The 16,914-nt window shown below is 42.7% G+C and overlaps 1 protein-coding gene across 6 annotated transcripts in view; it reads left to right on the top strand.

The window, feature by feature from the left end:
• Positions 1-16,914, top strand: part of FCHSD1 (FCH and double SH3 domains 1) — a 185,830-nt gene that overhangs the window by 137,091 nt on the left and 31,825 nt on the right. For all 6 annotated transcript variants that reach the window (XM_033927510.1, XM_033927509.1, XM_033927508.1 and 3 more), the window contains 4 exons: positions 4,105-4,266; positions 10,662-10,790; positions 12,773-12,856; positions 13,129-13,306. In XM_033927510.1, coding sequence (XP_033783401.1) covers positions 4,105-4,266; positions 10,662-10,790; positions 12,773-12,856; positions 13,129-13,306 — 553 coding nt within the window. The remainder of the gene's footprint in view (positions 1-4,104; positions 4,267-10,661; positions 10,791-12,772; positions 12,857-13,128; positions 13,307-16,914) is intronic.

Raw genomic sequence — 16,914 nt, 5'->3', positions numbered from 1 at the left:
TATTTTACACAGCCGTTGGGTACCAGCGCTTCTTTTTTCTTCTTTTGAGATTCAGTTTTGATCAACAGCAAACCTACTTCCTAACTTAAAGAAATCAAAGGGAGCAAAACCCTAACACCCTGAAAAATAGGTTTGTTGCTTTAATTTTCTCTAACTACCCCTAGAAAAGAAAAAATAATTGAAATTCCCTAACTTTTCCAACCCTGATGTATTTTAAACTATTCTCAAACAAACCCCAGACCAACCTGTCTTCCCAACTCTTTTTTCCTCTCTCTGGCAGTTATAGAATCCTGACCTGCCCCCCTCACTGCTACTGATCTCATCAGACATAAACATCCCAGAATTTTCACTCTCAGGCAGGCAAATACAGCATTAAATTACCCAGCTAACAAACAAAACTTTTCACTTCAAAATAAAAACTTCTATTCCAAACTTATTTTTGTAACCCATGGTTACACAACCCACGTTGCTCTTTGTGACCCTGGGCAAGTCACTTAATCTCCCCATTGCCCCAGGTACATTACATAGATTGTGAGCCCACCGGGACAGACAGGGAAAAATGCCTGAGCTCCCCTGGGAGAACGGTATAGAAAACTGAATAAATAAATAGTGTGAAAAGTTACAGCCTCTGATAACCAGAGCTGCTATTGTGACATCATAATGCTTCATTCCACCAATAAGAGCCAACCTCATCAGTGATGTCACAATGGTTTGATTGTCCTAGACTTGGCTCACTTTTGCTACATTTTGATTTCTAGAGTAGTGCAGTGGTTAAAGCTATAGCCTCAGCACCCTGAGGTTGTGGGTTCAAACCCAAGCTGCTCCTTGTGACCCTGGGCAAGTCACTTAATCCCCCCATTGCCCCAGGTACATTAGAGACATTGTGAGCCCACCGGGACAGACAGGGAAAATGCTCAAGTCTCTGAATAAATTCATGTAAACCATTCTGTTATAGAAAATTGCATGAATAAATAGTGTGAAAAGTTTCAGCCTCTGATAACCAGACCAGAGCTGGTATTGTGATGTCATAATGCCTCATTCCAAACCTCCTCAGTGATGTCACAATGGCTTGACTGTCCTTTACTTGGCTCACTTTTACTACATTTTGATTTCTAGAGAGGTTCAGTGGTTAAAGCTACAGTCTCAGCACCTTGAGGTTGTGGATTCAAACCCACGTTGCTCTTTATGACCCTGGGCAAGTCACTTAATCCCCCCAGGTACATTACATAGATTGTGAGCCCACCGGGACAGACAGGGAAAAATGCCTGAGCTCCCCTGGGAGAACGGTATAGAAAACTGAATAAATAAATAGTGTGAAAAGTTACAGCCTCTGATAACCAGAGCTGCTATTGTGACATCATAATGCCTCATTCCACCAATAAGAGCCAACCTCATCAGTGATGTCATAATGGTTTGATTGTCCTAGACTTGGCTCACTTTTGCTACATTTTGATTTCTAGAGAGGTTCAGTGGTTAAAGCTATAGCCTCAGCACCCTGAGGTTGTGGGTTCAAACCCAAGCTGCTCCTTGTGACCCTGGGCAAGTCACTTAATCCCCACCATTTCCCCAGGTACATTAGATAGATTGTGAGCCCCCCGGGACAAACAGGGAAAAATGCTTGAGTACCTGAATAAATGCATGTAAACCGTTCTGAACTCCCCTGGGAGAACAGTATAGAAAATTGAATAAATAAATAATGTTTAGCGTACGCAAAATTGACTAGCGCACCTTAGTAAAAGACCCCCTAAATTTTTTTTTTATAAGATTTTTTTTTTTACTGATATCCCCTTTCCATTGTTAGCGGATGCTTGACATAAAATTATAAATTCTTTTGTAAAAAGATTTTTTTAAATGTTGATGCCTCAACAAAGTATTGAGCATATTATTTTTAAACTGATTGCACTTTTTCTTGGGGAATCCATGTGACTAGACTAAGAAAGGAGGCCTTTAAGTAGCCCCTAAGGCTTGTCTTATTTGCTCAGAGAGATGGAAGGAACCATTAACTAAACAGAGGACACAGGAAGGAGATCAGTGCCTTTAGCTGTATTTGGAGAGTGCAGTTCTGGGGAAGCTGTGCTCAGCCAAAATGTTACTGCTGCTGCTTCCATTGCCAATATTGTGAAAAGTTCTTTGGGTCCTGTTGGCTTGGATAAAATGTTGGTGGATGACATTGGTATGACATTCTTCTTTGATTGATTTTTGATCGTATATTTTCTTGAGTACCAGCGTACTTCTTACAAGGTTTCAAGGTTTATTAAATATTTGATGAATCGCTGAATCTGTTTACAAAGCGATGTACATAATTATAAAATAGGATAGAATTAAAAATAAATACAAAATACATGAACATTGAGATTAAGACAAGACAGACATTAGTTGGAAGGGGAAGAGGGTAAAAAGATACATCTGTTATATCGAGAGACAAATAATGGAAAAAACAAAAGGAAACAGGGTAGTTAATAAAAAAAAAAAATATCATAAAAGTCAAAAAGGTTTAAATGTTAAAAGCATCTTTAAAAAGGTGTGTTTTCAAGGATTTTTTAAAAGAAGAGATATCTTTTTCGTTTTTGATATGTTGAGGCAAAGAGTTCCATCATTGGGGACCGATTAGAGAAAACATGTCTGATCTTCGTGTGCCTATTATTTTTAGAGAAGGAACAACTAATAGATTTTGAAAAGATGATCTCAGTGCACGCGCAGAGCTGTGGGGAATTAGCATTTTTGATATAAACTGGGGTTCGTTGTAAGCCAAAGTTTATATTCATACTTTTAAGACTCCTGAGGCAGGCCTTGATGGCTGAAACATGTACATGTCGAGTCGATGAATGTGTTTTATTGATGTTTGAACAATAAAGTTCTTCAAATCACCAGGCATATTGGAGGACACCTCTTTAGTGCACATCATTTTCTTCTGGATAATTCCACTCTGATTTATGCATATTTGTGGTTGTGTTGTTTTCCCCTGTTTTTTCTGTTGCCTTTTCCTTCAACATTTTGCAGGGCTTGCTTAACAATTAGGCACGCTAAGTGCTCACCCAGGGCTGCAGCTTCTTGGGTAGGGTGGGGTAGGGTGTAAGCAGCAAAGAGCAGCTGCCATCAAAGCAAAGCAATTGTCCAGACAGCCACAGAAACTCAGCCATTAGCTCATACTTTTACCCACAGAGAAGGTGGGCACTGTGTAGTTTTCCAATAGTCCATTTAGCTAGTTAAATGACTTTTGGAAATTAGCTTCCCAAAGTACAATGTTTAAAAAGTAAGAGCTACAATTGTGTTCTTACTGGACTGTCCTTCAAAGACTTCAGTGGATTCAGAATACCGCTGCTAAGCTTATCTTCGCAAAAAGCAAATTCGACCAAGTCTCACCGCTTTTATCCAAGCTCCACTGGCTTCCGATTATCTCCAGAGTCCACTTCAAATGTGCCTGCCTCACTTTCAAGATCCTACACGGTATCCTCCCTCCCTTCATTCTTCTTTCTTGGAACTCCTGTAACCCCAATTCTGCCAGATCCACCCAAAACCTGAAACTTTCCTTTCCCTCTCTAAAAGGCGTTTCACTTGTAGGAAAACTAGGTTCTTCCCTCCCTTTCAGACTCACTCAGCTCTGGAACAACCTTACCTCCCCTCTCAGGAATCTGAGCTCCCTCCAACTCTTCCGTAAACATCTGAAAACCTGGTTATTCTCAAAAATGTAACTTCTCCTCCCTCTGGTTATTCTAGTCCTCTAAATTTTCTCTTCATTTTGCCTCTTCCCTCCACTGGAGTTCCTTTCTACCCTAACTCTTGTTAACCGTGTCGAGCTTTACGAATGTAGAGATGATGCGGTATACAAACCTAAGGTTTAGATTAGATTAGGAGAGGGGTTGAAGTGATCAAGACTAAACCCCCCCCTCCCCTTTCACAAAAGCATAGCGCACTACTCTTATAATTCCTATGAACGTAGGAGCTGTTATCGCCATAGCTACGCTTTTGTAAAGGGAGGGGGTAAGTTTCATTATCAAAACCTCATAAGCAGGAGGTCTGAAAGATCATTTCACATAGGGTGCTCATTATCCTTGCAAAACGGCTTAGCTGTCCTGTGTGCCTAAATCTCATTGTCTCCCTTAGATAAATAAAGTAAAAGATGACGCGCGAATAGCCGTCCTGCGGCAGGCCAAGGTGGATGTGGATACCTGGCTGTCTGGCGCCATGGGTCAAGCCAATGAGGAGTTGGAGCAGGAGAGGCGGCTAAGTGAGGCCAGGATGTCCAATGGAGATGATTCGCCTGCGGTAAGCGCTGCTACTGGATTTCCATCCGCTTATTGCTAGCATGTACGGGTTCCTCATTTAATAATATATTTCAAATGCAAATTGTCAGAATCTGTGCAGTAACATAACATAACAATCAGCTTATATACTGCAGGACTGTGAAGCTCTATGCGGTTTACAAAAGATATACAGTTGAACGGAGGAAATTAGTTACCCACGTATATGGCAAAAAGATGCCCTCTGAATTCTAAATAGGTACTGGAAATCATAATCAATCAATCTAAATCCTTGCCATAAAGAGCCGCCTGGTAGGACAGTAAATGTTTAGTGATTTCTTTAAGTTTACAACCTTTTACAGGCGGGAAGATAGCGTTCAAATGCGAGCGTCTCATATATTCATATGTGTGGCAAAAGGAAAAAAGATCAGTTAGATCAGTGTTCTTCAAAACCACCGGTCCATGGACCAGTGCCGGTCCACAGAAATTTCCTGCCGGTCCACAGGGCTAGCATGTGCATCAGGCCCAAAACAGTGTTCTTCAACCGCCGGTCCACGGTGCGATCGATGCAGCGTTATCTTCGAGCCAGCTCCCTCTTCCTAACTGATTCAGTGCACAAAGCCCCGGGCAGTGGCTCCTACGGGCATCCTGCGCCTGAACCGAAAGCCTTCTCTCTGACGTTGCAGTGTCAGAGGGAAGGCTTCCAGATGAGGCACGGGACGTGCAAGGTGCAATTAGTACTCTTATGGGGGCGGGGTCTGGGGTGGAGATTGGGTAGAGATGGGCGGGGTCTGGCCCACGACTTAGCCCAGTGTTCTTCAACCGCCAGTCCACAGACTGATGCCGGTCCACAGAATAATTATTTTATTTCTGCCGGTCCATAGATGTAAAAAGGTTGAAAAACACTGAGTTAGATATTTAGGGGTAAGTCCAAACAAAACCTTGTAACAGAAGCAGCCAAACCTTGTACAGTAATGAAAGCCTCTGAGTGTTATGGAGCGATCCCTACATCTGGACAAGAAATACAGAAGAGAATAGGTTACAAGGATGCTAGTTACAGGATAACAATAGATTCTATGGGCTTCCCTCGAAATTACAGGGTAACGCTGCAGTTTATGCATCTGTCCCAAGGTTTTGCAAAGTAACACCTGTACTATAAATATACGAGCTTTGTTCTTTCGCTGTGTCCATATCAAAAGTGGAGGATAGCACTGAATCTTAGCTACTAGCTCTTGCACCTCTGACTGGAATATGATAGGGTCTATGCAAACCTACCGTGATTTTGAGGTAATCCTAAATGGCCTTGATTTAGGCATTGACAACCATGTAGGGTAGGAATAGGCAGCCAGAAATTTTTTCTTCCGAGTTGTTTTCATATTAGTTCTGGGAATGTTCATTTTTGTCACTTGTGGTTGGCCAGTCTGTCATCACAGGAGCAAAGTTGTTGAATGCTCACTCTTATGAATGAGTGCACACTATTTGTAAAAACTCCTATGGAAAGTTTGGGGGCGGGGGGGGCAACTTCAGGGGCTGTGGCAGGAGGGACTGGGCATCCCTTCTGCCAGGGGATGTCTCGGGGGAGTGGCGGCAGGAGGAATTGGGCACTCCTCCTGCTGCAGACATTTGGGGTGGGGGCGTGGCTTCAGGGGGTCCGGTAGGAGGGACTGGCCATCCCTCCTGCCTGTCGTTTTCACGGTAGAGACAGGTTCCTTGCCGTGGCCGCTAAACTGATTGCGTCAAACAAACAAAAAGGGCAATAATCTCTCAAAACTGAGAGTAGAGTGATCAAAAAGCAGTGGACAATGTAAACAATGAACACTCAATATCAAATGATCAGATGTGAACAAATTATATACAACTGATATAAGCTCTTAGTAGGACTGCCTCCTCACATCCGTTCGTTTGGTAGAAATGCATGAAATATGTGAGTTTTCTCTCGCCCACACGTTTTGGGTATCCTTGCAAATTCTCCTTTGGTTCCCTGAGGCCGAAGCGAAACGTGTCTGTGTCACGTCATTGTGCATACCTAACATACTTTACAGCTGGTGCATTGAATAATGCGATGATTGGGCGGTGAGGTGGTAGTGTTGGGATCTCCCTGTTATCACCTCCAAATCTCTGAGCATTATGATTCACTGTCAGTTGTATATAATTTGGTCACATCTGATCATTTGATATTGAGTGTTCATTGTTTACATTGGCTAAACTGATTGCGGCAGGGAGATTCCCTTGCCACGATTGGCTCAGTGGCCGCGTCTATTTGAAATGTAGACCAGCATTTTGCTGGCCTACATTTCAGGTGCCTAGGGTGACCTAAGCTTGCCTAAGGCCACTTCTGGGCAAAACCATGCCACACCTAGTGAAAATGCTTACAATGTAGGCAACCCTTCTTGGAATTTTTTTTTTTTTTTTTTAAATGTGCGTCCCAATTGGCAGGTTAGACAGTGGTAGGACGCCTACAATCGGGATGCCATTTATAGAATATGCCCCTAAAAGTCTGTGAAAAAATAGAAGTAAATTTATTCGAAAACTATGGAGTGAATTCAGTATAAGAAGGTCCAACAATGAATTCTGCTTTGTCGGGCAGTGGAAGTGTTTGCACTATATTGAGTTAAGTAGATTTATTTTATACTCATACACATGTAAAACCTATAAGGTGTTATTATACAGTCCTTGAAAATTTATATGAAAATATCATTGGTGAGTCTTCAGAGAGATTGTTTTCAGGTTTCAGGTTTATTTAAAAATTTTATATACTGCCTTATCAAAATTCAAAGCGGTTTTACATAATATGAAAACAAAGAATAATAAGGACAAGTTAAAAACAAATTACAATTAATATTACAAACAATCAAAATGCACTGACAAACATTAACATACCGATACAAGATGGAAAAGGGCAGAAATACATTTTAAATAAAGACAAAGAGAGGGAGAAGGATCAAAACAAAAGGGAGGGGAACGAAAAAATAAATAGTCAGGTACTTGTAAAATAGGTTAAAATGACTAAAAGATGGCAAGGAACAGGTTTCCATTACCGTCCTTAGAGGGACTATTGTACTCCGAATGTGTCTTTAAAAAGAAAGGCCGTCAAGTTGCTTTTAAATTTATCAAGTGATGAAATTTCTCTTATATAATTTGGTGCTGAGTTCCAGGGGCCGTAACAGAAAAGATATTAGTACGCATGGTGTTAATGTGTCTTAAAGAGGGGATGGATGGCAGGTTTTGATTAGATGAACATAGTGTACAATGGGGGATATGGGGGATTAATGACCTGTTGATGAAATCCGGTTAGCCGGAAATTATGGTCTTATGTGTCAGTAACATTATTTTATAGGAAATTCGATGATCTATGGGAAGCCAATGGGCGTTGATCAAAAGTGGTGTGACATGATTGTATTTTCGAGCTTTTGAAATGATTTTAATGGCAGTATTTTGAATAATTTGAAGACGTTTTAATTCTTTCTTAGTGATGCCTTTATAATATGCATTGCTGTAGTCTAAACATGAAATGACAAGCGAATGAATAAGAATATTCAATGAGGATTGACCTAATAAGGTGGCAAGTGATCTAATCATTCGGAGGCGGTAGAAACATTTCTTGACTACTGAACTTATTTGTTCATGGAATGAGAATTTTCCATCGAAGGTAACACCAAGAATTTTAATGGAAGTGACTATCTGAACAGGAACTGATTTTATAGTGGGATGAACACAGAAGATTTAGAAGATTTAGAATCAGAAAATAATATTAAAGATTGAACTAGGCCAGTTACTGGGCAGACTTGTACGGTCTGTGTCTGTGCATGGCCGTTTGGTGGAGGATGGGCAGGAGAGGGCTTCAATGGCTGGGAGGGTGTAGATTACATTACATTACATTACATTAGGGATTTCTATTCCGCCATTACCTTGCGGTTCAAGGCGGATTACAAAAGGTTAGTTTAAGGAGCAGAATTACAATGAATAGAAGAATTACAGAGTTACAGAATTACAGAATTATAAGAATTGTAGATGATAGCTAGAGAGGTAATATGAAGATCTTGAGGGCTTTTGGTGGTCATGTTATTATATCTGTTTTAGGAATTTCTTGAAAAGTGTGGTTTTTATTTCTTTTCTGAACGTCTTATAGTCCTGGGTGGTCATCAGAAGGATGGAGATTTGGTTGTCCAGTCTTGCAGCTTGTGTGGCTAGGAGGCCGTCATGTAGTTTTGTTCTTTTTACTTCTTTGGATGGGGGGGGTATGAATGGGGAGTGCGTTTTTCTGTGTCTGGTGCTGGTTGCTTGGATGAGGCGATTGTTCAGGTATGATGGACTGTCTCCGTGTAGTGTTTTATATAATATGCAGTAGAATTTGAATTGGATTCTTTCTTGGATTGGGAGCCAATGTGAGTTGATGAAGGCTTCAGTGATGTGGTCGTGTTTTTTCAGTGAATATACGAGTCTTAAGGCTGTATTTTGGATTGTTTGGAGTTGTCTTATCGTAATTGCCGGGCATGGGAGGAAGAGAATGTTACAGTAGTCCAGTATTCCTAGTATTAGGGATTGTACTATAAGTAGGAATTGTGTGCTTTCGAAGTATTTTCGGACCTGTCTCAGGTTTCTCATGATTGCGAATGATTTTTGGGTTGTTTTGTTTATTTGCGGAGTAAGTCTTAACAGAGATTTCGGTAGTTGGAACCCAAGCACAGTACCGGGTAAAGCTTTGGATTCTCACCCAGAAATAGCTAAGAAGAAAAAAAAAAACAAAAAAAAATTCTAATTGAATCAGGTTGGGCAGACTGGATGGACCATTCGGGTCTTTATCTGCCGTCATCTACTATGTTACTATTAATATGGGGTAGGAAAAGGAAAAACTGTATGGAATAATTCATTTGAATAATGTATTTGCATTTATATTTCATACATTTTTGCGTCACTATTTAAGGATTTATTTTGGTGGTGGCACAAGGAATGAAATGTGATGTAAAGGAGCGGTCAGTGGGTGAAACCCAGCTTGGGACCACCCAAAGGAAGACCGCGAGGCAAAACCAGAATTCATTGTTGGACCCCCTTATACTGAATTCACTCTTTATTTGTGAAATAAATTTGCTTATATTTTTTTCACAGGCTTTTAGGACACCTTCCTGCGTTAGGCTTTTTTTTTTTTTATTGCCGACCATGGCGATATTAGCGCCAACGCTCATAGGAATTCTATGAGCGTTGGAGTTTTTACTACCACAACCGGTGATTTAAAAAAGCCTAACGCAGCTTCATAAAAAGGGGGGTTAATATATTCTTGCAAATATTTATTTATGGTGATTCTAATCGTGAATGATAATCTATGGGGAGGCCTTTTGAAGCAGAGGCTGTGAATAACAGCCCATCCTTAGTGACAAATAACCAAGATAAAGAGGATTCTCCTTTGCTTTAGGGCCCGCACTTCAAAAAGGCGCTGCCCTGATTGTTTATAATCGGCTCCATTCTCTCCAGTCCTGCCTCTTGGCACTAGAATCTTAATGCAGAATCCTCAGTTTGTAGACTTTTACTTGACTCATAAAGTTCTGCCAACTCTCAACTATACTTTACAGATATTGTGATTTTATTTCATTTCACATGAACTAATAGTAATTAATGTATACACCTTTCCCTCCGTATCCGCGGATTTGCTTATTCACGATTTTTCAGCTGCTGACTCCGCCCCCTAATTTTCATCACTAAACCTGGCGTTTCACATTGGAAATCGCTGCTCCCGGTGGTTCCTGAAGGAAATCGCTGCTCCTGGCGTTATAAGGAGCAAATCGCAGGTCGGGTTATTATCTATTTTACCGAAAAACCGCGAATAACATGCAAAAAGTTATTTGCGGTTTTTCGGTATTTACGGCTATGTTCCGCCTGCATCCCCCGCGAATACGGAGGGAGAAATGTACTGACTTTTGAATCTGGTAATTGGTGGTAGAGGCAGTGGCGTAGTAAGAGGGTGGTGGCTGCCCACGTTGGGGGCACCAGCCCCCGTCCTCCTCTCCGCCCCTCCCACAACCACTGGCCCATTCCCTTCCCATGTACCTCTTTAATTTTCCCAACACAAGCAATATCACGAAGTTGCCGCCCACACCAGTTCTCTGACGTCACTTCCGGGTCTCGCGCCTAAGAAGTGACATCGACACAATGCGGGCAGCAAATTTGTGATGCTGCTCATGCCAGGAAAATGAAAAAGGTATGGGGGAAGGGAAGGGGGCAGGCATGCGGCATGGAGGGTTGGGAAGGAGAGGGAGGCGGGGAGGGGTGCCACCGCCCCGGGCACCACTCACCCTCGCTACGCCATTGGGTAGAGCGATCCCATCTTCAAGGGCAGTTGTAGTATCTTTATTGCTCTTTCTTTAATTGGTTGCTTCAGATTGTTAATATGGATGATTTTATTTTGTGCTACCCTGGTGTTTCCAGATAGAAGAGTTTGATTTAACAGAGTTTGAGGACTTTGGTGAGGCTGGGGAAACGTTTGAGGAATCGAGCCTGAGTCTCAGCGGAACTCGTTCATATCCTTTGCCTTGCCGAGTCCTTTATGGATACCAGGTAGGGAGTGTTCCGTGCTTGCTTATTGACATCCTCAATTCTGCTTCCCGCTTGTTTTGATATTACTCAGATTTTCTTCTTATTTTCATGTCCCTTGCATTCTTCTGTTCTTACCTCTTTTCTGTCTCTTTTTTTTTTGTTTTTTTTTTAATCTTTATTAATTTTCAAAACTAATACAAAGTGCCAAGAATTGTACATCTAATATAATAAAAGACTAAGCCGCGCATGTGCACTCCCACCTGCGTGCGTCCGTTTTCTGTGAGATGTAGGGCACCTCAGGTAGGAGTGCGCATGCGCGCGAATCTCTCTCTCCTGCCAAGGCGAACAGTAGGAGCAGCTAAGTTTTTAAAGTCGTGAAAAGCCGTCGGCCATGAAGTATGCAGGCGGCATACTTCACGACCGATGACTTTTCAAACCTCCCCAGCACCGCCATCGCTGAACCTTTGAAAACCCTCCACCCCCACCAGCACTGCCGGCTGCGGTTAAGGCGAGAGAGAAAATAAGAAAAGGCATGATAAGTCTTTCATAAAAAACTACAGAGAACTTAACCTCCAAAATGAAGGCGGAATCCATCTTGCTCAAGGCTTTACACAAGGTGAGATAGAATGGGTTAGTGGGGCCTTTAGCCGAGATGCTAGGTAAGGTATTGCTGTTGGTCACAAGACAAAGGGAAAGAGTTACCGAATCCCTTACCAAGACAGAGGATGAGGTAGAGCAGTCCCATTCGGATATCCAGGCGGAAGAAGGCGATGTCGGCCGCGGCGGCTGTAGGCCGCGGTGGCTGCAGGCTGCGGCGGCCGAGCATGGAGCCGGGCCGAAGTTTCTTTTTTTAACTTCTAAGATGCTGCAGCGGCTCCTCTCATGAGCCGCTCCTGCATCGGAGAAGGTAGCAATTGTGAGAGGAGCTGCCGGGAAGTTACACTGCTGGGAACTCGGGCTGTTAGGTCCGTGCAGGGTCCTCTCGCGATAAATGGAGGGAGACAGGAATGCTGTGACTGCTGGACAGGGAAGTAGGGAAGGAGATAGGAAGAAAGACACAAGGACAGGGGCAGGGAGAGAGACAGAAAGACAGACAGACAAAGGGGGCCAGGGAGGGAGAGAGACAGAAATAAAGACAGACATATATTCTACCACCAGCGGGTGGAAGGGAGACAGAAAGAAAAGAAGAAAGATACAGGGACAGGGAGAAACACAGAAAGACAGACAGACAAAGGGGGCCAGGGAGAGAGACAGACAGAAAGAAAGACAGCGGGACAGAGAGAGAGAGACGGAAATAAATACAGACAGACATATATTCTAGCACCCGTTAATGTAACGGGCTAAAATACTAGTACATTAATAATCAATGTAAGCACTTAAATTCCATCAATAACAATGCAGAAGAAAAATATCCCTCCCCTCCCATCCAACAGTTTAATCAAGAAATAAGCCAAGAAGATTCTCCCCCCCCCCCCCCCACCCGCCCCATCTTGGATATGTATAGAAATAAACAAAGATAAAATAAAAGACAACTATGTTGAAGTAACAAAGGATGTCAACAGACTCCCCAAACCAAATTTAAAAAACTGCTATGCCCCAATATATCAGCACCAAAGGCTGAGTGGTTTTGTTTTTTTACCCCTGTTTTTGCCCCCAGTATATCAGCATTCATCTTTTCATATTTATAACCTAAACATAAACTAACCCACCAAAAAGGAAAGTTAAGGCGGTCGCAACTTTTCCAATTGCGGCTTATCATTTGCATAGCAATCCCTGTCATACTCTTTTCTGTCTCTTACGTTTTTGCAACTCTTCTCAAGTCTTTTCTTCCTATTAAGAAATATGTACATCTATGTGTATGAGTCTTATGTTTCCATCCCCTATACTTGTATTCCTTTCATTCATTTTGCCTTTTTCTGAATGTGATTCTTATCTCTCACCCCTGTACTCATTCTTTGTTTTTTTTATCCTGTTGATGCTTGTAATGCTTTGTTCCTTTACAGGCTAGTCAAACAGATGAGTTGTCCATCATGCAAGGGGAACAGCTGGAGATTATAGAGGATGGGGATGTGGAAGAGTGGGTCAAGGTTAGTGCCGAGCTGTGTAAAATGTGAACCCTACCCCTAAAGCAAAGAAAGAATGCACAGCTGTCATTGCATAATCCCACTGAGAATAACTGAATGGTCCATGTTATAATTCAGAGCAAATTCAAGGGGAGAGAGTGATGTTGGTATTTATGTTGCTTTGAGGGGGGGGGGATTGTTGTTTTTTTGGCTTGCTGCAACATCCATTACCAAATAATCCTGTGTTGAAATTTATGTGCACAACTCCTGCTTTTTTCCATTCTGTTTTTCTCCAGGCTCGCAACAAGACTGGGCAAGTTGGCTACGTCCCAGAAAAGTACCTTGCATTCATGAATTTTACATATGGTAACCAGATGGTGACAGGTGGAACTAGTAAAGAGCAGTTCAGTGGCATCTCAGTAGGCAAAGAATTCACAGGCCTGGCACAACTGCGTTGGACAATGGCGCCAGGAGGTGTGTGACAGGGAGTTACATATTGACTTGTGTATATACAGGTGATCTGTTTTATAAAATGATATGTATATAGATAGATAAAAAAAATTTTTTATCAAACTGTTTGTGTGGATACGAATGAAGATGCTGGGGTTTTTTTTTTAATAAATTTTTATTAATTTTTAAATACAACAAATCAAGAAAAGCACATTCAACTTACAGATATTCAAAATCAATCATTTTATCCCACCCACCCACTGATTAATCACTATGGGGCTCATAATCGAAAGAGAAAAGCATCCAAAAACTGGCCTGTTGGCACTTGGACGAACATTTCTCAAAAACGTCCAAGCACCGATAATAAAAACGGGTTTTGGACGTATTTCTAAACGACCTAGGCCTTCATAGTGCCTCTGAACAACCAAAGCTAAACGGGGCGTTTCGGGAGGCATGTCGAGGGCGGGACGTGGGCCGGCTTAGACTTAGACGTACAGCATGTATAACCGAAAGTTAGACAGCCCACGATCGACGTAACTTGGACGTTGTGACTTAGACCATGTAAAACATAGTCTAAGTCACAAAAAACCACCTAAAGTCACCAGATAAGCACTGCAAACACATAAAACAGACCCCCAAACACTACCCCAGTGATCACCAACCGCCCCCCACTCCCATAAAAATTTTAATCATAACTTTAAAATTCTGCCTCCAGACCATCATCGCCTGGCCGTCCCTCCACGTATATACTCTTTCAATAAGCTACACTTACTTAAAATAATACAATAAAACAATCCTACCCCGCTCCCTCCTTCCCACCCTGGATGTGCAAGGACATGGCACAGAATTAAAGACAAAAAACAACTACAGAGATGTAATATAAGATGTCAACGGGCCCCAAACCAGATTAAATACCTTACTATGCCCCAGCATTTCAGCATTCATTTTTTCATATGTTTCAAGTTTCAAGTTTATTAGATTTTTATATACCGCCTATCAAGGTTATCTAAGCGGTTTTACAATCAGGTACTCAAGCATTTTCCCTATCTGTCCCGGTGGGCTCACAATCTATCTAACATACCTGGGGCTATGGAGGACTGAGTGACTTGCCCAGGGTCACATACCTATAACTAGAGCATAGGTTCGCCCACCAAAAAGGAAAAGTCAGGCGATTGTGGTCCTTTAAATTTCCAGTAACCTTCACAGAATTAAAGAAACAAAATATGTTCCATGCTGTTCTTTCTGTTGCAAAATCTAGCACTTTCCATGCATTTAGAGAGTCCAATTCCTTCCCAAGCTCCGCCTACTATACTGTCTACTCCTTATCAAATCTAAAATGTTCAAATTACCCAACATGTATTACCTAATTTCACGACAATTCTTATGTAATCCGCCTATGTATCTTGTAACTTCATGACAACTCTTATGTACCGTGTTTTCACGCATATAACACGTACCCGTGTAAAACTGCTTGCCGCCCCGACTCTCCTTTCCAGCCCTGCCCCGAGTCTCCTCTGGTCCCGACTCTCACTTTCCAGCCCTGCCCCGAGTCTCCTCTCATCCCGACTCTCACTTTCCAGCCCTGCCGCTTGAAGTCTTGTCCCCCCTTGAAGTCCTGTCCCCACCCTGAAAGCCTGATGCCCCCCCCCCCGACGTCCGATTCATCACCCCGAAGGACCGTTCGCACCCCCACCCCGAAGGACCGCTCGCACCCCCCAGCCTCCCCCCCCGCACGGAGAAGCTGCCTACCGTTGTTTCCCGATGCCAGTGAGCCCTGCTGCTTCCTCTGCTGCGGTCCCGCCCCTTGTCTGACATCAGAGAAAGGGCGGGACCGCCGGCATAGGAAGCAGCACAGCGCAGGGCTCAGAGAAGGGGCGGGACCGCCAGCAGAGGAAGCAGCAGGGCTCACTGGCATCGGGAAACAACGGTAGGCAGCTTCTCCATGCAGGGGGGGAGGCTGGGGGGGTACGAGTGGTCCTTCGGGGTGTGGGTGCGAGTGGTCCTTCGGGGTGGGGGTGCGAGCAGTCCTTCGGGGTGATGAATCGGACATCGGGGGGGAACTATGTAAAAAAAAAATTGTACAATGCGCTCACGCATATAGCACGCATGGTTATACTCGGTTTGTAAAATCGTGTATAACGCGCGCGTTATATGCGTGAAAATACGGTAATCCGCCTTGAACCGCAAGGTAATGGCGGAATAAAAATCACTAATGTAATGTCTATGCACTTCAGGCTAGATTCTGTAAAGGACATCTAATTTTAGGTATGGTTTAGACTTCCAGCTGAGCTCAATTCTATAATGCATAGAATCACACTCGTAGAAAATCGGGCTCAGCGCCGCTCAGCGAATCTAGGCGCGTCTAAATAGTTAGATGTCCTTTACAGAATCACCTTTTAAGCGTCACATAGACGTCTATACAACGTCTATAACATTGTCACATCTCATTATTATGATGTCACTAGAATGGTAATTTTATGCTGTTTTTCATTAAAATTGTATGCGGTGAAATGCTGGCACCACTATTACATTTTATCTTGTAATCCTTTTTTTTAGTTTGCTTCTGTCACAGGGAGCAGAGTGGGATTTGAACCAACAACATCAGGGTGCTAAGGCTGTAGCTTTAGCCATTGCATCACACACACCCAGATAGTAAGCCTTATGTCAATTCCAAAGCCAAGCTGATTTACAAGCAGTCATTTCTCTAGGATAAATATTAAATATGTATCTTCAACACTTGTCCAGTTCCTCTTTTGACCTCTGTGTTCCTCAAAATATATGAAAAAAATATATATATACTTATATACAGTACATTGCATACTAAATCCTCTATTTCTTAGTAAGAGGACTGCTTGCAAAAGCAGGTCTACTTTTGAGCATCACTTAGGCGCTAAATAGGCTTCAGTTAGGTGGACGTGATTTAGGCATCACTTAGGTGTGCTTGAGGTGTCCTCATATTGGTAAACGGGGCTTCTATTTTTTTTTAATCTTTAATAATGCATTACTCAATCAAAGCACATGAAAAAATACAGTCAAACCTCGGTTTGCAAGTATTTTGCAAGATGAGCAAAACACTCCAGTAAATTTTAACTTACAAAACGAGCACGTATGCGTTCATCACGTGTAAGCACGCATAGCGTTGAGGAGCGCTTATGTTGTGCATGCCTGTGTCACGCTCAGCGACGTTGTACATGTCTATACATAACGCCTGCATATGCGATTGTTTGGCGGGATGGTGCTTATAGCAAGTATAGCACCCCACAGCCCGCACTTCAAATGAGCACAGTTTATGAGAATGGGTATGGAACAAAGAGAGCCAAGTTACTGGAGAGGAGGGAGCCAAAGGTAACACTAGGCCCCATAAGCTGTGACTTGGAATGTCTGCTATTCACATCCTGCCTCTTTCCTTTTTCCCTCTTGCTATTTCTCAGCCTGCCTCTCCATTCTTCTTTTCTCCTGTTTCTCCCCTTTCTCCTCACTTTTTTTCTCTGTTGCTGCTTCACCTGCTACATCTGCATCCCCAATCCTATTACCAGTTGGGCGAGAGTCCTACTAAATTGGACGACGTTTGAAGGCCAGCTATAGAAATGTTGTTTTCCTTCCTCAAGCTATCTACCCTCGAGCTCCTCCAA

Source organism: Geotrypetes seraphini, chromosome 18 (genome assembly GCF_902459505.1).
Source record: "Geotrypetes seraphini chromosome 18, aGeoSer1.1, whole genome shotgun sequence".
Taxonomy (NCBI): Eukaryota; Metazoa; Chordata; class Amphibia; order Gymnophiona; family Dermophiidae; genus Geotrypetes; species Geotrypetes seraphini.
Note: the sequence above shows the minus strand (reverse complement) of the source record. Positions and strands in the feature narration are given on the sequence as shown.